We start from the raw sequence: 23,211 nt of genomic DNA on the forward strand, positions 1-23,211 counted from the left end.
AGTTGAACAATGAAACAATGAGTGGCCATTGTGGGGCGTATGTTTTTTCATTGAACTGCAAGTGGGACTCACAGAAATATAATGGCATTTAAAGAATGCTTGGAATTCCAGAAAAGTTACCTTAATACTTACTAAAGAGTTACTTGGAATTCCATAAAAGTTGCCTTAGAAAGAGTCAACAGTTTGGAATCTTACATCAAGAGTATAGCATTTTGGAAAATTGACATCTTTTAAATATTACAAAAATTCATAGTGAACCAATGAAGTTTCCTGCTTATTTGGTGATGAATTAATTCACTTAAAACTATGTTAAACTTAATTTAAAATTTTTGAAATGGGTTTCAGCACACTTGAATGCTTTTGAGCAACTTGCATTATGCTGGCTACCAATTTTTTCGCATAGCCTGCGAGAATCTTTAGCCAGGCTAAGAGCAATGCAATGAGTTAATGAGTAAGGCTCCTTTTACAAATAAATAGCCTTTAATTAACACTTTTGTGGAAGTAAACCTTAAGGATAACCTAGCTTATATTGCACATTGGGCCCGTTGTAGACCAGATTCAATGCTTCGTGGCGCCTTCGAAGCTGACATCCGCGTGGAAGCCCGTGTCGTCGGCGTGGTAGATGACGTTCTGGATCCTTCCGTCCGGCAAAAGGATGTGGTACTGGCCGCGTGTCACGCCGTGGAGATCACGATTCTGCTTGTGGCCAAAATCGTTGCCGGTATGGAAATCACGTATGCGATAACCGAACGCATACTTCGAGGCATACTGCTGCAGCTGCAACGAAACCAGAGGGGTAGGGGTATCAGAATCGGGGTATTAGTTATGTACGAGTATTTGCATAGATTGTTCACTAAACCGATAAGTAGAAATCAGCTAAGGGGGCTGCAATCGCTCTTCCCGCCTTCGCCCACGATATGCACATTCCACACTGCTGCAATTGGGGAATTCGTGCGCATGCTGAAAAGTATGCGATGCAAAATGCATTAAGCACACTGTCATGTACAGTGAAGACTGGGCGCGACAACTGGAGGAAGCGCCGTGACAACTGTAGCTTAAGTAACAGCGAGCATATAAGACAATTTTGTGATTGAAAGCTTTGGCACCCTGCGTTATTCTGGCCATATCAAGCAAGGTGATGCCGTTTGTGACTCATAAAAACTGATATAAAAACAATATTTACTTAAATGTAAAAAATATAAAGAAATAATATTTGTTAAGTGAAGTTGAACAAATTGAACAGATAGTCTAAATAGACAACAAATAAATATTTATTTTTATTAATTTCGGATATATTTTAATAAGATAGAACAACTATTTATTAGTTTATAAAGAACAAATAAAATATTGTTTAAATATACAAATCATTCTGTATTGCTCGGTAAGATAGTGTATTAAATATATTGCTGCACCTTTACCTTAAAGGGTATCTGCAGTGCTCAACTTTCGCCAATTGATTGCAAGAGCGGAATTGGGTCTTGGCAGATTTCGGTAGCTGGAGCTGGAGCTTTAGCTGGAGCTGAAGCTGGTGATGATTGGGATGTGGACGTGGATGGGGATGTGGGTGTGGATGCGGAGTGGGGGACACGAGGTGGGGTCTGTCAGTCGCACGGCTCGGTTTGTTATGCATGCGATTGTAAATTGTATCGTAATGAAATTTGCAACAATATACGAGACCAGTCCCCGAGATCCCCTATCGAACCCCCTCAAAATCTGTGGCATTCTGTATGCAGAGGAGCTGTCGTTTTGTTGTGTCCTGAACAATTTTGGCTTTGCCTTTTTATTGTAAGTATTTCGCATTTCAGCCAGATGAAAATAAAATAAGCATGCGGATGTGTGTTCGCGGCTGTGGGTGTGAGTGTGGCTGCAAGTGTGGGTGTGAGTGTAAATCTGACTGTGAGTGTGCGTTTCCGTTTCCGCTCATTCAAATGTTTTGGGGATCCCGAAACCCGACGACAATTGTTGCCAACTTTCGCTACATGTTTTGGGCTGCCTCTGCGGTTTTTATGGCCTGGCCCAAGAAATGTGCGCTTGAGGCGGGGGGCGTGGCAAACTTTTTGATATGTTAATGAGTTGTAAATTAAGTTTAATTAAGTTACATTGTTGACTAGATTTTACTTACTGATGGAAATGTTATTCCATTCCGTGTGACAGAACAAAAGTTTCCCGGGCTGTGCAAAATGCTTAGACCTAGTCGAGATTGCTTTCTTTTGATCGCAGGCCTGATTGACAATTGTTTTTGGGGAGTTTTCTGCGAGTAGAGGACTCTATTTGATTGCATTCCCCCCACCACCATTACGCCATAACTTTAACGCCACAAACATAATTAATACATTTTTTGCGCCAGCAATTTGCCAACATTTGCACTCTCCTTCATCCGCTGATGAAAGGCAAAAAATATTTCCGCGCTGGTAAGAGCTTCATTAGGAACAGGGAAAAATGTTCGTAGATATCTATAGTGCAGCGTAATAATACAAAATAGAGCACCACAGCGGTTGGGTATGCAAATTTGTGGATGGAGTCCAGACGAGAAATATATATACGAGTATAACATTGTACTGCGAGGCTGTGCAATTTGGAATTTCATTACCAGTTGGTTTGATTAAAGTGAACACACATAATTACAATGCAGATGAAACATGTTTGGGTGGGCTAGGGAATGTAATGGGCAAGTTTTAGCCTGGAAAAAATGTATGCGAAGCAGCCAAGTGGAATTCGAATCAGATCACGTGCCATATTGAACTGGACCCTTTTTTCCCGATGACGTGGGCAATTTTTTTGTGCGCCCCATCTCCGGCATCGGCAGATGGCGATGGATGGATAAATAGATAGATGGCTGGCCAAATATGACAAAAGTGGCTCTGCGAGCCAAGTTTATAGCAGCCGGAATCCATGGACACTTTTTTGCATTTAACACGTTTCCACTGGCGTTGCTACTGGCTTTTAGCGAATTGTGCAGCGAAGTCGAGTGCGAAATGCAATTGCAGGCCAAAATACGTGAGTTCGTTTAGTTGCGCTCAGAGTGAGCGATCGGATGGCCAAGGCCGAGGTATGTCCAAATTGACATGCCGAGCAGCTCCGACTTTCTTTCATCGCAGAAAGCAATAAGCCATTGGTAATTTAATGCGCACTTTCGGTCCACCACCCGCTTTCTTTCCAGCTCCACTTCTTTTTGGCCGAAAGCAGAATGCTTTGACATCGGACATCCAAGGCGTTGGCTGACTTTTATTTCTTTTAATTTGCATGTAATCAGCATTGTTATTCCCTGCCCCCTCCTCCATCCCCTTGCCAGTTCTCCCCGTGGCTTTGTCATCTCATCTGCGCTCATTAAAATGTTTTTGCCTTTTGTTTGTCCTGCGGCATTGGCCTGGCCTTAACCCTTCCTAGCCCCATCTCCAACTCCAGCCTCAGTTCCAGCCACTGCCCTTGCGGTTAACCCTTGCGGCCCAAAGGGGGGTCGGATGTTCATTATCTGTGGGCGTGGCTGGAATCATTGTGTGACTGGATTTTATTGTGATTTTCCACCTAATTCGATTTGTTGTTTGCCTGTCAGGTTTTGCGGTCGAAACATCAAGAAAAGTTGACCATCCACTGACAATCATTATGCCCTCGGGGTGTCAATGAAAAATAATGATGGCGTGGTCCCAAATTGTGGGTGAGATGCGAGCAAACTACCTCATAAATTATAAAACAAATCGAAAATCATGCAAATCATTACTTCAACTTAATTATTTAAGCGAAATAACTTACTATATTGCCTTTGAAGATATTTTTGCGAGCATTTTCTGAAATTAGCCGATTCTATTTTTTACTTAGAAAACCTTTTGCCAACGAAGATTCTTTCCAAATTGTGGGTCTTCCATAGGCGTTGGGATAAATTATATGATACCATTTGATTTTACAGCATTAAGCTTCCACATGACTCCAGTCTGTTGAGACCCCACTTAATCTCGTTCTTAGCCATTCAAATCGTTGCGTTAGCTACCCTCTTCAATTAGCTCATGATTTGCACTCAGCCGGAAAGGATTCCTCCGAGCTCCATGCTCCAGCTACAGCTCCATCCCCAGCAGTGCCATAACACTAATCCTTGTTGGGTAACTAAAGCCGCCCAGGATTCTGGCCACGCCCTGATTTCCCCCCGATTTCGATGCCCGATGCCAGTGGCCCCAGTGTGTTGCGTTTATTATTCACACAATTCGCTTAAGCGCTGCAAACACCTCGTACCGAAGCCCGAAAACCTCAAGGGACACTGCCAGAGATTGGGAGTCTGGGAAACGGACGAGGGCATGGCACATGGGCATCCGGATCAGGGGAATGTGGCAGTGGCAGCGGCAGTGGCAGTGTGGTAGTGGCAGTGGCTGTTGCAGCTGCATGCTCATTTAAAATTGAACAAGAGCCGGAAAGCGGAGGAGGTTGGTCAGCACAACCGAGTCGGGCCAAATCGCATTTAAATGGAAATAAATGTTGTGTCCAAACAATTTACAAAAACCAATTTTACAATGTAATGCGTTCGGAGCTGCTTCAATGCCATGTGCCAAGTGGGTGGGATCTGGAATCCGGGGTCCTGGACTTTTGGTCCTTCGGAATCAGAGAAGGGGAGTGTGAAAATCCCCCATCAAGTGGAACGTGTTCAACAGCGTTCGTCAGGCAAATGGATGTCCTGGGCTCGTTGATGCCACACGGCAGCCATTGACACAATTGCCACTGCCTTCCGACGACGAGGATGAAACTTTTTGGCCACGCAATTATGACCACCGCTGCAGCTCGAGATCCCAAAAATCGGTGAGTGAGTGTGAGAGCACAGGACGATGATTAGACCTTCAGCGAAAAGTGTTGTATAATTTGCCGGAGAGTGCCGGAAAATGTTGGAAAAATTTTAAATGCAACCACCATGCAGCCAAGCCACCAAGCCACCCACAGTTTTTATGGCTCGCTTGTTAGCAATTTTCATTTTTCGAGCTGTGGCGTCTCTAACCAAAATTGAGTTATCAGTTTGTTGGCTCTACTCTTGGGCTGATTGCGTGACAGCTGCTGCTCCTGGAACTCCTGCTCCCACTCCTGCATCCTTGTTAGCCCGGAGAATCGAAACGGACCTGCTGGAGCGCCAGCTGAAAAAAAAAGAATCCTCCTAACGAAATGGCAGAGCAGCAAGAAAAATGTCAAACTACGTGATTTTTATGCGAATGTGACTGTCAATACGTTGCAAACATCATTGGAATAGGAATCGGAATAGGAATACGAATACGAATAGGAATAGGATGGAGCTGGCTACATGGAGTTTTTTGCCCTCCTATAGGGCTGGAATATTAGCTGTCCTTGTGGTTGTGGTTGTAGTTGCAGTCGGGTGGCTGTGGTTTATTATGGGTGGCGAATGAAGTGAAGCTAATTTAAAGTCAACCATCGGGTCAGATATGCTGGTGCTGCAGTTCCAGGGAAATCGACACCAATTTCGGATGCCTTGTTTAACACTCGGCTCTGTTCCCTGCAAGATTCTTTAAAAGAAACACACTCACACACATTTGGATGGAAAGCCATCAATTGCAGGACAAAAGCACTCGGAGCACATTAGCAACACATGCCAAGGGGATTTTTCGGGGGGCCAACCTTTTTAGGGGGTAATGTAAGAACCCTTTTGTCGAGTGATTCGCAATGCCTGAACCGAACCGGAGCGAACTTATAATCCCGAAACATATGTTGAGGGGCTCCATTAAATAAAACTTAAATCCCTGGCAACCTCTTTTCAACACTTGCAGAAATATGTTGTGCCCCCGAAATTGGCAGCAAATGGGAGAAGGCCAAGGAAAACAGGCAACGGGGAAAACAGCAAAAGGGTTGAAATAAAAATGAAATTAAAATATGTGAGTGGGAACCAGAAAATATTGCACCTGCAGATGGCAAGCACGCACACAAACAAGCGCAAGGATAATACAGTGGAAAGTGGATAACATGGAGTGATAACAAAAGCATATGTTTAATTTAATGATTAAGCCTTAGGATAAACAAAATAATCTTTTTAAAAAGTAGTAATAACTTTCCCAACAGGAAAGAAATCAATCAAAACAATAACGCCATTCAATCCTTAAGAGTTGTAGGATCTAAAGTCTCTAAAGCATGTTCACGTTATGGAGATTTCCCTGTACAGCGCTTGAGAGACTGAGTGACGACCATTACCGACCATTTCGACCACAATAAAATGACAAATGCCCGAAAAATCTGACCATGTTCGCACACGTTAGAAGGAGCGGCAGATGCCGTCAAACAAGTCCCATGACGGGCATTGCAACGGCATGTTGGCCCAGCCACCACCTCATGCTCCTGCTTCTGCTCCTGCTGCTCCTTTTGGCCACTCCATCTGGCCGAAAGCGGCCTAGCCTCCACCCAAAACCTGAGCCTAACAAGTGTCGTTTGCCTGTCAGAGACGAACGGACAGAACGGACGTACAGAACGGACGTACAGAACGGACGGACAGAACGGACGGAACGGACAGACGAGGAGCAGGACAATGTCTGGGCATCCCCATGCTGCTGGGCCATCATCATGGCCATCATGACCATCATGACCATCAGGCGGCGTTTTTGGGGCTTTACAACCAGACCGACCGACCGAGCGACGGGCAATGGGGCTTAGTCCGATGACGACAAGTCCAACAACTCGGACAGGGACAAGGCGAAAGCCTATTAAAAATCATGCTAAACGGCAGTAAAACAATGTGTGTGTTTCGGCACCAGCTCCCACCAGTTCTGCTGGCCAGCTGGGAGTGGAGTCGGAGTCCTTGCTCTCTGGGAGCTGCTGCACCCTTGCACCCTTGGCCAGGCAACCGACCTAATGCGCATTAACGCCAAAGTCGAGATCCCAAATCCAGAATCCCAAGTCCGAGATCCGAGTGGAGCCAACAGATATACCCACCCATGCATATACCATTGCAATTCGGTGACGCCAATAAATAAAATGTAATCAGCTTTGCGCCCACCCAACTCTCGGCGATTGAGAGTCCAATAAAAGTGCTGCTCGCAGCAAAATAAAATTCAGCTCGAAAACAATTTTAAGTAGATTGGCACAGCGACAGAGCGGAGTTAAGGAATGGCAATGCCAGTTGACTGGAAAGTGCTCCTTTTGGCCTCTTTGTGGCAATTGCATTTTGTATACTGCACGTTAACACTCCACTCGGATAAAAAGCTTTTCGATGCTTCTCGTATTTTGCTTACTTGAAAGTTGTTTTCCACTGCGTAGCAAGTTAATTTACATAAATATGAAAGCTGTTTGTGTGCACTTAAAGTTAGAAAAACAATCTTTTAAAAAATCCAAACTTAACTACTTTTAATTGCGTTAAAAAGCGACTAAAGTCTTTTCACGAATATGAATGTAAGCTTACTTGGATGGATCATATATTTTTGAATCACGTGCTCCTTGGAATTTTACTGACACTTGGTTTCCCAAATAGCTGAACCCCAATATGTTCAGTATCATTTTATTAGTACGCCGGTAGAGAACAGATCGTTTTTAAAAAAGTCCCCAGAAAAAATTTGTCGTTTTTTTTTCTTCCAAATAGTTGAATTCCTTTTCTTAACCTTTTTCGTTTCGGATTTTCGAGCAAATTTCGAGTGTGGAACCAGACGGACTTGTTTTAATCGCCCAAAATTTTTGTAGTATTACTTGCGTTCGAAAGGGGATTTTTTGGAAGCCCTCGACCGATTGTCAAAGTATCATAATATAACCAAGCAGAACTAACCGCCACAACAGTCAGGATGAACAAGATTCGTCAGTTCCACTGCTCGTTGAAAAGCGCGTGTGTCCTGTGTAGACCGCATGTCCTGTCCAGTGTTGGTGGAGTGCGATTCTCCTGCGGCGATGGCAAGACGATGGCCAAGGGCGTGGTCGTCGGCCTCTACCAGAAGGAGGGCGACAAGGATCCCAAGCTGACGCCCGCCGGCCAGAAGATTGACCAGCGCGTGCAGGGCAAGCTGATGAAGGTGATCTGCGAAACGAAGCTGGACGGGCGCCTGGGTCGCGGCAAGGTGTTCCACAACATAGACAACGAATTCGCAGCCGTCGCCGTGGTGGGCGTGGGCCTGGAGGGCATCGGCTTCAACGAACTGGAGATGCTGGACGAGGGCATGGAGTTCGTGCGCGTGGCCGCCGGCGTGGGTGCCAGATCCCTGCAGCAGCAGGGTATCACCAACGTCCTGGTGGACGGCATGGACTACGCAGAGCAGGCGGCCGAGGGCTCCCAACTGGCCGTGTGGCGTTTCCCGGACAACCTGTCCAAGCAGAACATGCCGATGGTGCCGACCCTGGAGCTCTTCGAGTCGCCGGATCACGAGGGCTGGACGCGGGGCATCTTCAAGGCGGAGGCCCAGAATCTGGCGAGACGTCTGAGCGATGCCCCTGCCAACTGCATGACACCCACCATGTTCGCCCAGGCCGCCGTGGACGCCCTCTGTCCCTGCGGCATCACCGTGGAGGTGCGCACCATGGACTGGATCGAGGCCCAGCGTCTCAATGCCTTCCTGATGATCGCCAAGGGCAGCTGCGAGCCGCCGGTGCTCCTGGAGCTGAGCTACTGCGGCACGGCGCCCGACGACAAGCCCATTCTGTTCGTGGGCAAGGGCATCACCTTCAACTCCGGTGCCCTCAACCTGCGCCCTTGCAAGGGCATGGATGAGTACCGGGGCAGCATGTCCGCCGCCGCCTGCTGCGTGGCCATGATGCGCTGCATCGCCGCCCTGTCGCTGCCCATCAACGTGACCTGCATCATCCCACTGTGCGAGAACATGCCCTCTGGAATGTCGGCGAAGCCTGGCGATGTGGTCACCCTGCTCAATGGCAAGTCGATGGCCATACGTGATCTGGACAAGGCTGGTGTGGTAGTGCTATCGGATCCCCTGCTCTACGGACAGAAGACCTACCTGCCGAGGCTGGTTGTGGACATTGCCACCCTAAACACGGGTGTGAAGAAGGCCTTCGGTGGCGGCGCCACTGGCATCTGGTCCAACTCCCACTACATCTGGAAGCAGTTCCAGCGCGCCGGCTCCATTTCCGGCGATCGTGTGTGGCGTCTGCCCCTCTGGCAGTACTACCGGCGCCAGGTCACCGACGAGCGCGCCTACGATCTGAGCAACAATGGACGAGGATTGGCCAGCTCGTGTCTGGCGGCGGCCATCCTCCACGAGCTGGTGCCCTGCGTGGACTGGGCGCATCTGGACACCCGTGGGACTGGACTGTTGACCAAGTACGGACTGGTGCCCTATCTCACCAAGAAGCGCATGACCGGACGACCCACCCGCACCCTTGTCCAGTTCGTCTACCAAATGGCCTGTCCGGAGATGAAGTGATCCACTCAGGCGGTTCTGTTGCCGTGTGATCAGTGATCAGTGCAGTGATCAGTGGCCGATTCATATTCGACCAAGTGTTATATTTTGTTTGATATTTCCAAGTAAATCAACGATTTTCGGCGTCAATTTGTGCTCTTTTCTTGGGAGTATTTATATGTACTATTAAAGGCATACTTTACAATCTGCCTCCACCCATATTATTTTTAATACGAGTATCGATGTCTTTGGTGGTCTTAAACCCGCTATTTTACCTGCTGTACTTTCTTTCCTTCCATTTCCCCCAACTCGGGTGTGTCTGCTGACTCTGTACACACGCTCTGCTCATTTCGCATTTCCAGGACACTTTTCGTGGCCTTTTGCCTGGCTGCGCACAAAGACGCACCATTGGCCGGGACTTTGCCTTCTGGTTCGCCAAGGAAATACAGATAAATTAAATTCAGGAAACCCCAAGCTGCGCGAAAGTTTTTCCTGCCAGTGAAAGAAAATGTTAATTCCGAGACGCGTGTGGAAATGGAGTAGAGTGGAAATGGAGTAGAGTGGAGTGGAGTGGACTGGAGTGCCTTTCCCTGGCACACGCTTCAAGTGCTTGAGGTTGGCCAAATGAATATATACCGTATCAGCCGCCATATATCTATATCAATTGGTCCAGACAGCGCCCCAAAATGTCGGGCCAACACACATACACTTGGCAAATATAATATGATGGTTGCACATTAACTGCAATGAGTGAGATACATGAACTCGGTATAAGATGATACCAATCATGAGGTCATCTTTAAATATTTAGTTATATCAATTGTAATGTTTAGGAACCAGTCGCCTTGATGGTTTATAGTTTTGATAAACCAAATTGAAGTCTAATTTTGAATCTCACAATAGATTTTAATAGATTTATATACCAAACTGAGTAGTCTTTAAAATTACCCATTTCAACTATGTAACGAGTATCAAATCCATATAAAATGGAAAATATGAATTCAATCCAAATGCACAGTTAAGTTTCTCTCAGTGCACTTGCAGACTGCGACTGCAGTCGACTGGATAGCACTATATAGTAATGAAAGACGAAGTCGTTTGCATTGCTTTTGTGGCTGTGTTGCCAGGTACCAGACGACGGCTGGGAAGGGGGGGTGGAGGGCCTGGGTTGAATTGCGGGGGGAGTCCACCCCCCAGACTGGCTAACGACATTGAAAATGCTTGTCGAACTTGAAAATTATTCGATTAAGTGCATTACCGGCGAGACATGGATCGGCAATCAAACTGAATTGCACACGGAGCGGCAGGCCGGGGGGTAAGATGGGCTTAAAAGGTTGCAAGGACGCGGAGGTGGAGCACGACGGACGGTGCTGGTGCAGGTGCAGGTGCAGGGGATCCTTGTGGAGCCTGGTGCTGCAGGGGACTGCTATCCATTGTTGTGACTGCCGCAGTGTCGTGCAGTGGAGTGGAGTGTCTATCCGTCTGGCAGCGTGTTTGTTTGTGGCCGCCCCAGCTCGTCTTATTTATGCTGATTGTGTTTTTGCCTATGCCAATCAATGGGGCACGCTTTCGGGAGAGCGCCAAGCCTTTGTGGAGCGCCCCAAGGTATGCTTTAATTTAATGCATTCGGGGGATTACCAGCCGCGGCGTCGTTACAGTGGAGCTTCCGCATGGCGCACCACTGATTTGGAAGGCAAATGTCGCAGATGTTGCGAAATGGTTATCGAATCGGGATAAATTGTAAGGCTTCTAGACCTCCTTTTGATTTTGCATAGCAATATTAATATTAATGAAAGATCCAGAGATAAGATATCCAAATAAATATACTAAATACATATATGAGTTCTCTACTTTTGAACTAGAAAGCCATTAAACTTGGAGGTGGTAATTGTGTGCAATCGCATTCATCTAAATTTACAATCCGCACTCACCGACTTGTCCTCGTCGCCGTGAACAAAGTGCAGCCCATTCACGCCCTTGTCCGAGTCCAGTTCCGCCGGAAGGACAGTGGCCACAAGTCCGTGGTGCTGCTGCTGCTGGTGGTGGTGGGGCTTAGGGAGCAGGACCTGGTGATGCAGCTGCGTGGCCACCGTGGGATGGTGCACCACATGCTCCACTGTGGTCACCGGCTCCTCCACATTGGTCACACCTTCGTAGCCGTTGGATAAGCCATGTCCGTGGGTGTAGTCGATGTAGGAACTGGGAGTAGGCAGCTTGGAGGCCTCGCTACTCGGCACTATGGGCAGCTCCTTGACATCGTTGTTGCCCGGTTCGATGATGGGCACATACTGCTTGGTCTTGGCCATTCCAATCAGACGACCCGGCTGCACTCCCAACGATCCGTGCTCCAAGAGGGTTTTCAGAGTGGGTGCCGGGGAGGCGCCTTGTCCGGGGTGGAAGAGAATCGGAGCCGTGCTGTCCTGCGGCCGATCCACCAGCTCCTTGCCCTGCCTCTGCAGCTTGGCCTGCATTTCCTTGGCCAGGAGGTAGGTTAGGCCATGGATCTGATCGTCCGGCGACTTGCCGATAAGCGTGGACAGTTGCTGGAACTCGGGCAGCTGCTTGTAGTGCTCATTGATGCCATCCTGCTGGGCATGGTACTCGATTTTGATGAGGGGAGAAGCTTCTGGTTGGAGTTCGTAGGAGTTGTAGGTCTCCTGGGGCTTGCCATAGATGGCAGGTGCTTCCGCCAGCAGCGGATCTGGCTTGGAAGGTCGGAATTGGGGTACAACCACCTCAACACTCTGCGTGGGCGGGGGTGCCAGCTCTGCGGTGTAGGTGTGATGCACTTCCTCCACTGCAACTGTGGGAGCAGGCGCCTCCTGAACCACAATGGGCTGGGCTATTGTGGGTGCAACTGCTGCATAGTGGGGCTTATAAACATAGCGGAGTTGCTCCACCACAGGAACTGGCTGGATGTGCACTTGGACAGGAGAGGGAGCTGCAGCTGGTTCAGCTGGTTTGTTGATGTACTTTACATAGTTGCCCAAGGGCTTACCACCATATGACACGGCTTTGGCTTTGTAGTGCTCGTAGTCGGATTTCTGGGCGGGAAGATACTTGACGTACGCCTTGCCACCCAGTCCATCCTTCATCAGCTGGCTAATGACCTTCTGAACTTCGTGGGGCAGGGTGCTCAGTGATTTCTTGGTCTTCACATGTCCAGAACTGATGGGAGCCTCCTTGTAAACATACATGCGTTTGGTTTCCGCCGTAGCTTCACCTGTGAGAATATCATTGTCCTCCAGCCGAGGAGTGGGTGTGGTCAGCTGCGGAGCTTGCGTCTTGTTCCTCTGGGTCTCCATGGTCAGTAGAGTGGGCACTGTTTCGCTGGCCAGCTGTTTGCCGGATCTTTGGGGCATGGCCTTGGCATCCGCCAACTCAAACTTGATCATCTGCGGCGCTGAGCGCTTGGAGCGCTTCGTCTTGCGGATCCTCACCTGGATGGGCTGCTTCCTGGCCACTTGGGGCCTGGCATGGCGAAAGTCAGTGGATCTGGTGGCCTGACTCTGAAGGTCCAGGGAGCGGGCCTTCTTGATCAGCTGCGCTGTGATGGGATCGGGCTCCCTGGCATCTGTTTCTTCAAAGGGGATCATTTGCACTTTAAAGTCCGCCGGCTGCTGGGATCCCACAACTGATCGCCTCTGACGACGTGGTTTTCGGGACTTGGCCTTTGTGGCCTTGGTGGCACTCACTGCAGGAGTGGGTTCCTGAGTGGTACTGACTGGACTCGCAGCAGTGGGATTTTCCTTCAGGGCTCTGGCGTGATATTGACGTAGGATTTGCTTAAGTTCCGGACTCGGCTCCACGGCATCCGCCAGCTCGAAACGCAGCATTCTGGGTGCCGTGGGCAGTTGGCGTTGGTTGTCGCGCTTGATCCTGGAGTGGCCTTGGGTCACCCTCTTTGGTGACTGATCCTCCACCTGCTCATTGTACTGATTGAAGGCTGCCAAATAGGTGTCACCCGTGGGATTCTCGATGTGCCGCATGCTGCGGAAATTGCGCTGATCAAAGTAACGCTGCATGTCCTGCAAGAAATCGAATAAAATTTAGTTAAATAGTTATGGGATTTGACTTTTAGTTACTTACCTCATAGGTGGAGAAAGTGTCTAAGGATGGCAAACGCTGCCAGGTATCTGTAGCTTGACCTAAAGTTAGGAGCGCCGTCAGGATCAGTAGCTGAAAAGTAAATACATCATATAAATAATATGAATATATGTTGAGCTAAATTACGACCCCTGGAAAAGATAGTATCTACTATCTTTTGTTCGGACAACGATCGATTTTATTGCCATTTCTTTGCGGCGTGAGCATAAACAATAATTTACGACCATCTGCGAGGGTTGAACCAACTTCGGTTTACATATACTCGTGCGCCCGCCCAGACCCATAAATAATCCGAATATGTCCAGTCGTCCGTCCACCTGCTTTTGGTCGTCTGCCCACTTTCACTTTCCAGCAATCCCCATTTGGACGGAAGCAGCAGCTTCAACTGCTTCAATTGCTTCAACTGCCAGTGGAACCTGGCCTGAACTCAGCTCGATTCTCGGCTGGACTTGGACTCGGCGGGGTCTTGGTAAGATGAAGATGAGGAGAAAGAAATATCAGAGATACTCGCATCAGAAAAATAAACAAATGGAACGAGTTTAGCACGCGCTCCTCCGATCCAAGTTGGATCCAAGTTCGCCTGCCTGGCCGCCACTTTCACGTCAACAGGTTGAACTTGGCTTTTATGGCCATTAAACTCATTGATGTGCGATTTCAATTGGTTTGCTGCCACTCTCGTTTTACGTAAGACCAATTATGGCAGTCGAATTGCTTTCGGCCAGTGATGCAACTCGACCACCAGCTGTATTATTAACTTACATTTCGCGATGGATTGCGATAAAAGAGTATTGCATTGCGGTATGGCACTGGCTAAGCAGCAGGAACTACACTAAGCCATGTGTGAAAATACCTTAAGCCCCATAAATGGCTACATAGTGAAGTTCCCCCGGAGGGGGGCTTTAACTAAGCCCATCGAGCCAAAACCCAAATGAACTGTCAACGGTCGTTAAAAATGCAGCCGCGTAAACATTTAACGGCCGTTAAAACTGCGCCTGAGTGAATTTTTATGGAGTTAGCAACGCCAACGATGCGACCAACCGGCCACGCCCCCAGCGCCCCGATTGGACCCTTCTGTGGCACCACGCCCCCTTCTCCTTCTCAGCCTAGTAACCTGAAAACTGCAATGCATTTTCCATACACACATATAGATGTAAAAGGGGAAAAGCTGACCCCCAGGCCACACAGTTGGGCTGCATAAAATCGTATTTGCTTTCTATTTAACACTTTTTATTTTTGGGGGTGGTTTTCCGCCCGGAAAAAGTGTCTTTCCATTTCAGATGGGACACGCGCTAGATTCGTTTGAAAATTCAATGGAAGGAGCGATAAAAATTGTTGCTATTTGCGTTCGTTTCAGTTTCAGTTTGCTCAGTCCGATTTTATGGCCTTAGAAGTGCTGCGAAAACTAGTTAACAATTCCTTTACGATCCGCTAAGAGAGGCAAAAGGAGCGCCACTTCCACTTTTGTCGTCTATCTGCATGGCATTTTAAAAGTTTTCGTTTGTTTTGACATTAGTTTGGAAATTGAAACTGCAATATTTGCAGCGAAAGCTAAAGTTTGATTAAATTACGTTTTTAGCATTTGGCTTCCGAGTTTTACAACTGTTTACGAGCTGTATTTATTGTACTGGCAGTTTTAAAGTGCTGAGCTGGCTTTTATTTGCTGTCGGTTTGCATTACAGGACAAATAACCAATAATAAAATTCGGCTTTGGCTCAGAAGGCAAATGTCATGGAGGTGATAAACTTGTAAAAGCAATTCAATTAATTGTCTTAGTTACAAGGAAACCCAACTGTGAGTGTCTCATTGAACCAACAGAAGAATAACCCTTAATTTTTGTGAAATTTTAATTTGAGTTACAGGTAACTTATAGTCGAGACTATTGTTTCATTTGATTAAGTTTTGGATTTTTCCAAGTTTTCATTTATTTATAATTTTTTCTTGCAGTGCTATGTCTTTAACTCAATCAATACCTCCGCATTTCCTCTGGACTTTATTGTTCTCGTTCGCTTTCTTTCATGTCGAGCAGGTTGCTTCATTAAATGGTTTCTGTAATTGCTGTTTGGCCACAAGTTTGTTTAATTGTTGGCTGCAATATGCGCTTACGGCATCGTCTCTTGTTGTATGCAACAAGCCGGAAAAACGTGGCACCCAGACGAGTGGAGCGAAGTGAAGTGGTGTGGAGTGTAGTGGGCCAAGACCCAGGCCAAGACCAAGTTCCAGACCCAGACCAAGACCAATACCAAGACCGAGTCGAGACAGCAGAAGAAATGGGAGCAGGCAAAAGGCACAGCTTGGGCTAATTGTTAAATGTGGCAGTGAGGTGTGGGAAGTGGGTGGCTGGGATGAGGGGATTTGGGGACGTGGAACGTGGGTAGTTACCAACTGCAGTGGCCGTGGCAGTTAGAACCAGTTTGGTCTTTTTCCCTGGCCGAAAACCCTGGCGGCAAAGTCAAGTTCAATGCACATAAAAGACTTTGCGGGTCTGGAAAGTGGTGGGGCTACAAGTACGAGTACGAATACTTCCTGGGCCACAAGGAAACTTGGCTCAAAAGAAATGCCAGCAATGGCCGCAAACTTTTTTTGCCATCCACTTAAATTGCAAATTTCCAGTTTCGATTGCAGTTGGATATGGATTCCGATTGCGATTCGGTTAGATAACCACGGCGGGCCTTCATAAAGACGGGGTCATAAAAGCCAGTGCGTTTTGGCCAAAAAGCACCAACAATCGATGGCAGTTGCGTAACAGATTTTCCAGCAAAGATACTTTGAAATGCGATTTATGATTTTAATGGCTGGTAATTAAACGAAGACTGGCAAGTACTCGCTGCTTTCTTGGCTAATTGAAGTTCAAGTGCAATGAAAATAAATTGCCTGCAAAATGTGCCTGCAAATGTGCCAGGAAAAAGAAGGCATATGCGCCATATGCGATGACTGGGATCGTCCGTTTCCTGGCCAGAAAATGAAAATCGCTGCATTGCAGGCCGACACTTTTCCCAGGCCCCCGTTCGGAAAATTCGCCCGAAGACTCTCCACTGGCGCTTGTTGTTTTCACGCCTCGATGGCCCTTGCAGTTGTCGGTTATTTATATTAAAATTTCAGAATGATGAACCCCGACCCCATGTACTCACCATCAAGGTGGGGCTGCCACCGCCACCGCCGCAGATAGCCATTTCCATTTTCCTTGCGAGAGAGCTGGATGTCGGCGGAAGTTCGGGCAAATGAGGCTTCAAGTTGCACGTTGCACGTTGCACTTTGCGCGTTTCCACAAAAGTGGCAGCTCAATTTGTAATTGTTGTTTAAATTTCTGTTATTCTCCCACGCTGTTTTTCGCCGTCTTGGTATTTTAAATACAAATGGTTAATGAGTTTGTTCAGCGCTGAACCTTATTGTTTGTCGGACCTGCAAAAGTATTCGTTCAGTTTGGTTAACTATCACAGGAGCTAATTGGGAAAAGTGCTTTTCAAACTCTCCCTTTAACTCTTTAACCTGGCCAATTATTATTTCTATGGTGTCAATTACAGTTTGAGTGATCATAAATATCAAATTTGTTAACAAAAATTCGTATATGTTACTTTAAGGATAGTACATATTATCTCACTAACTTGTGTTAAATGAGTTTTATTTTTGTAATCATGATGCCACAAAATTCCTATATCGCGTTTTCTAATATTATAAAGATTTTAATCAAGAAAACCATGTATTGAATGACATCATTTAAAAAAGAATTATTTCTGATATTTAATTCTTTACAAAACAATCCTTTCAACATTCCTTTCACAGGCCAAATCATAAACTCAAATTTAATAAATTAAACTGTGTCACTAATCATTTTAGATGTTCGTCCTTAGATGTTTCACTTTAGCCATTTAGCAAAATATTCATGTAATAGCTTGATATTCAACTTGTCGCGTTTATATTTATTTTATTTAAGTTATTATAGGGTATGTTATTTTCTTATTAGCCAGCACTTTAGGTAAATGTAATGCAAGTTCTTTATATTTTTTGCAAAATGATTTTCTCATATCCTTTGCGGAGAAAAGCAAACTTTGACTATATTCATTCAACTTTGTCTTTGAGCTTTGTTTAAACTTGCTCGTCGCAGTCCTCGTTCGTTTCTCATTTATTTAATGCGACTTTTAATTTGAGTTTTCGTTTCGTTTCGCTTTGCCTTGTTTACTTTTGGCTGGAAAAACTGTGGAGGAAAACCGCACGCTTGCGCGCTGCTGTTGCAACTGTGCCTCGAATTTTCGCGCCACTTGAGTTTTGTGTGTGTTCGGGGCCGCGCAGTTTTCACGGAGACGGCCGGTTTCTTGTTGTTGTTGCTGTTGTTGTTGCCTCGCTTTTAGCTTTTCGCATTTCGCTTTTCCCATTTTCCCATTCCTTCGCCAGCCAAAAAGACTCGGCCAAGTCTGGCGTACTGCTGTTGCATTTTCCATATTTTTCCTCCTCCTTTTTTTTTGTGGATTTTTTGTGTGTGGGGCATAATAAGCTGCTGATTAAATTTGCAACGCTCAGAAGGAAGTCGAATTCGGAATTTATTCGGGGAAATTCATTTGCATTCCAAATCTGTGTGGATAAATGGAAATTAGTAGTGTTGCAATGCCAAAGATTATTTTACCTCTAAATGTGCTCAAATGTTTTATATAAATAAACTTTTTCCATATTTAAGATTTATTATTGAGATATCTTTAAATTGGTTATTGAATTATATGTTTTAAACAGAGCATTCATTTTTCGACTTTTTAAAGTGGAAAACCCCACGACTCACTTGATATTTGCCTTTTAGCTGGCTGCATTTCGAGCTGCTTTTTTGGCCATGGCTTTGGCCAAGGCGTTAGCCAACTTTTGACCATCAACATTTGCACAATATCTGCTGTTGCCGTGCTGATGACAACGAAATATACAAGTTTTCCTCCCATCTGTGTGCATTTTTCTTCATTTTTTACGAGGGCTTTGTGTGCGTGCGACTGGGGATAAAACTGAGCTCACTGCCGTCATGGTTGTATAATTAATTTATTAATGGCAATAAGTGAAATGCACTGCCACGCATTTCCTATTAGGCTTGGCCCAGCCTGATTATGTGATTTATAGGAAGAACTTATCCCCCTTGGATTGCCATCAGGGGGGCGGACTGTGGGGGGGAGTGGTAACCCCTGGGAAAGTTCAACTGCAGCTATTGTGCAACAGGCAACCGCGAGTCACGCACGCGCTGCCGCAAATGAAGTAGCTGACAAATTATCTTCTTTTTATTTTATTTTATTTCATTTTACTTTATTTTATTGCAGCCCGTGGCGGGACTTTAAAGCGGCTTGGAGTGCCGAGGTCGTACTATCTGCTGCAGTGCACACAAGCCTGGGCCAGATGCTCCGCTGATTGGGGATTGGGGATTTTCGGCTATGATTGGTGGTTGCCACGAGAGTGAGAGAGGAGGCGGCTCTTGGCACTTTCACATTTGTTTTGGCTGGTGTTGAAATTGAGTTATTGGAGGAGAGCCATGTAAGCGGCCAGGGGCGTATACTTAATATTTAACCAAGGGAGGGGTAAGTATAACATTTTATCTCAATTGCATTACAACTCAATGTTGTACCACACAGTCAATTCCTACTGATATGCTTTTAGACCTAATAATGCACGTATACTTTTTATCAGTATTATTAAATCTTCTCTTATTCATGAGCAGAGCTTTCGTCATCACTTTCCTAACCCCTCCCCGTCAACTATTAATGCCACAACTCTGGCACGTTCCTCGGGCAATGTGCCAACCTCCTACCGAAAGCCACATAATTGCTGTAATCGCGGTGGAGATTTGCAATCTCGTAATAAATTCAGACACCGAAGATGCGCCAGAAGTTGGAGGAGCCCCTCCCTCCGGCCGGAAGCCCCCATGTGGCCACCAGATGCGTCGCCAGTTGCAGCTGCAATAGGCGGAAATCTCACACAGAAAGTTGCATTGCGGATGCAGTCATCGCCATCGTAGCCGTCGCCGTCGCCGTCGTCGTCTCCCGGCACCATCTCCATCTCGATTTCGATCTCCTCCAGACCTCGGTTGCATTTGTGCGGAAGTTTAACCAACTAACAAAGTGACTTCGAGCCCGAATCAGGGGCAACAATTGCTGGCCAAATGTGTGGATCTGTTGACGCTTCCAGCAACTCATCCCGGTCAACTGGTTGATCCAATCGAGGCATCGATGTTCCAGTTTTGACAATGGCCATGCCCGCCACTTAATTGCCACAATAAATTGTTTCGCTTAAAACTTGGACAGTTGGTCATTTGGTTTTGAGGAAATGACTGCACCGCTGCTGATCGGATTGCATCGAACATTTTAATTGACTCGCTGCCAGCTTCCTTCATTCGCCAGATCAGGATCTTCCTGCTCCCTGCTGCTCTCCCTGCCGCTGCCTTAATTGTCCGACACTTCCCGTTTTCGTGGTTTTGCTTCCCATCAGCCCATCCTCCTCCTCCTGCTCCTCCAGTCACCGCCATCTATCCTGGCCATACCATACTACATACCATACTACCGTGCCAGACCAAACCGACTAGACCAGGCCGAAATCTAATTACGCCATCGCAGCCAGAAAGCCAACGAGCGCAGCAAATTGACAACACAATAAACAGGAGGCCAAAGGGAGAATGGAAATGGGAATGGGAGTTCCGAGTGGGATGGCTAGAGAGTTGGGTGTTGGGGGAGTGCAGTTGGGGCAACTCGGAGGTTTCGGGTGTCACACATGTGCGACAGTTTCTGATTTATGAACACAATTTCCACTTTGACAATGAGCGAGTTCTCCAACTCTCTAGCACTTCGCCGATAGCTCCACAGAGACAAAAAAGGATAAATTCGAAGGTATATAGATTTCGAAATTGGTCTCAGACAATAATCTGTAATGTAGCTTAAACTTCAAATATGAAAGTTATATGCAGGAGTATTAGGTATATAAAAGTCAACACACATATTAAGTAAGTTGTTGTATAAGGTATTCAAGATCAGCTGAAATCTATTCATTCCACTCATTCCTTTAAGGAGTACTTGCAATACTCGAGCCTAGTTTTTCCCAGTGCAGCTTCCAAGCAGATGAGCCGCTGCCCCTTCTTCCCGAGCTGAGCTCATGTCCGGGCTGAAACTGGGCTCCTGTTTAGGGAAGCTGCTATCTGGGAGCGACAATTCCTACCGAAACTGTTAGTTTATGAGCGGGAATGCCAGTCAGGAGCCCCACATCCACGTTGGTCTAGGTGAATTATGTTAATTGAGATTCGGTGGCTGATAGTCCGAGCAGGAGCTGCAGCTGGGTCTCGCCTCGCCTCGATTGAACTGCCTTTAAGACATTGACCACCAGGCCAAGACTGGCCGTAATTCAGGGCTTATCTGGGCTGAAGTGCACATAAAAATCGAGCAGCAGTCGGACGCAGATAAGAAGGACAGAAAGAGTTGTCCTGCCAAATGCAAAATGGGTAATGGTAATGGCAATGGGTATTGGATAATGGGTAATGGGAAACTGGTAATCTGTGGACTTGGTTCGATTGGGCCAGGCGCAAATGCATAAATTCTGGCAATGGAAAGATTTCTTTATTGCCGAAACTAAATGCTTGGAGCTAAGGGCATTCGTTAAATGCGGAAAGTATAGCCCCAATAACTACGGTGAATTTTATTTGTATTTCGCCCACTTTCCTGTTAATGACTCAGTTCGGAGCATTTTCAGGGGTTTTCAATCAAAACCCAAATGGAGATGAGCTGGAAGACGAGAGTCGAGAGACCAAATACGACCCGTACGAAGTCAACTGAAAACTCATTTAAGGCTCCATTTCACAATGTGAAAATGGCATTGGGGAAATGCGAAGGAGAAGAAGAAAGGGGCTCTTTCTATCCATGACAATGTCGGTGAATGGAGAATGGAGAATCGTTTGAACATTGCCTCTTCGAGACAATTTGCCACTTTAATTGCCGCAATTTTTTGCCCATTTTTAAGTCAAATTCACTCGACTTGGCTTGCAACCGTCCACTCCTCTTGTCGCACTCTGTTGTTATCGTTGTTGTTATTGCTCTTGTGGTCGAAGTTGGCCAAAAGGGTGTCATTTGTGTCGTGTGTGTGGGTGTGTGTGTGTGTTTGTGTTGGTATCATGTGTCGTGCCATTATTGTCTGTGTCCTCCGGTTCGCACTAAAATGCTTGGTAATTGCAAACAATTTGATATTAAGTACGATTCCTAATTGTTCGAATGATTGCTTTTCAGAAATCCCAGGCACTAAATGAAAACTAAGAGATTTCATGGGAAATATTTAACAACAATTCATGATTTAATGGGCCAAATTGTCACTTGCTTGCTAGGTTCATTAATAACTTTATTTATTCCTCGAGCGCAGTCCACTGTCCACTACATGGCCAAAGCCTCTCCAAGTTGGCTGGAAATTAATTAGCCAATGGCCAAATGATAAATATAGAGTGGCCCCGTGGCTAATCAAATGCGGATACAATAAACCAAAATCACTCAGTGGCCACTGACCATATAATTAATTAAACTTTTATCATCACTACTCACTGGTAGTCACTGGGCCAGAATGGAACCCAGTTGAGCTGGGCCATTTAATTTGCTTTAATGGCAAATCCTTGTTCCATGCCACTGGGATTCAGGAGGCGGTCCGAGAACGGGAACCCGAATCCGAACTCAAATCCGAATTCCGAAATCTTTTAATGCCGCACACAAAATGGCAGCCGCAAAACGACAAAACTAAAATATCACTCATACGCCACCGACCACTCCACCCCCCTCCCCCTTCCCCTCTTTTTTGGCCTGGCCCAAAGCAGATTTATGCGCGTGCTGCATTCCATCTCCATCTCCAGCTCCATCTCCCGGAGAGATGTCCTTCGCCCGGCTCCTAATCTAAATCTGCATGTCAACTCGAAGACCGCATAAATCACAAAATAATCCCAAAGTAAAATACCGAATCCAAATGGCCAGCTGCCTTCGGCCCGCCCCCTTTGCTATCGGATGTGGGCGTGGTTGGGCGCCGGGGGGCGGGGCAAGTGTTTTGGGCTCACATTAACTTCAATTGTCTTTTGTCTGCGACCACGCCCACAATTTGGCCGGGGTTCTTGTAAATTCGCCCCGACAACTCGGGGAATGGGCCTCAAAATGTGATTTTGGCTTCTATTTGTGGGTACAGGCACTTTGCACATGGCTCTTCAGACCTCATACCACTCAGACTTCATTGCGATCGGCGGTGAATTGTAATCCAAGTGAATCACATGCAATTTTATTTAAAATTGTTAAATCGCCGCTTCCCACTCTCACCATCGATGTGGTAAAACATGGTGGGATACACTGGGTTTGGGGCAGGGAATTCCCGACTTTTGTGGATGGACAGATAATATTCTCTGTAAGGTTTCTATGCCTTTTTATTTTTTGTGGAAATCGTGTACCTGTAAAAAGCCATATTCATTTATTTTAGGATCCACGCAGTTGGCGCAAGACCTTTTTCATTATCGTTGGGTGGGCAAATAAAGTGGATTTTTACCCAAAGCTCAAATAGTAAGTATAGTGTAATGGTAATTTTCATATTAAGCTTTGTTTATAAATATTATTATGGTTTTTAAATTAAAGTTTATAAACTAATATTTATAAAGTTATAAAATTTAGTTATAAAATTTGACTGTAAGTTTGTTTAATGTTTCTATGGTTTCTTATCCAATTTCTCTGTTGTTTATAGGTGCATTTATAGTTGCCAGGTTATTTGAAGATTGCTTCCCCAAAATGTAGTGTATTTAACTGTCCACAATGTCGCAATTTGTCATTAGCTAACTGGA

General features: G+C 46.2%; 2 protein-coding genes across 2 annotated transcripts; one reads left to right on the forward strand and one right to left on the reverse strand.

The window, feature by feature from the left end:
* Positions 1 to 558: 558 nt before the first annotated feature.
* Positions 559 to 16,591, reverse strand: LOC122613076. Its single transcript, XM_043787062.1, has 4 exons — positions 16,544 to 16,591; positions 13,398 to 13,487; positions 11,240 to 13,336; positions 559 to 777 (listed from the first exon to the last, which is right to left on the reverse strand). Exons 1-4 carry the CDS (start codon positions 16,589 to 16,591, stop codon positions 559 to 561), a joined length of 2,454 nt encoding a protein of 817 aa, XP_043642997.1.
* On the forward strand, positions 7,462 to 9,458 carry LOC122613077 (cytosol aminopeptidase). Its single transcript, XM_043787063.1, has one exon. It carries the CDS (start codon positions 7,746 to 7,748, stop codon positions 9,330 to 9,332), a length of 1,587 nt encoding a protein of 528 aa, XP_043642998.1. The 5' UTR covers positions 7,462 to 7,745; the 3' UTR covers positions 9,333 to 9,458.
* Positions 16,592 to 23,211: the final 6,620 nt, after the last annotated feature.

This window comes from Drosophila teissieri, chromosome 2R (assembly GCF_016746235.2).
Source record: "Drosophila teissieri strain GT53w chromosome 2R, Prin_Dtei_1.1, whole genome shotgun sequence".
In the NCBI taxonomy this organism is placed as follows: domain Eukaryota; kingdom Metazoa; phylum Arthropoda; class Insecta; order Diptera; family Drosophilidae; genus Drosophila; species Drosophila teissieri.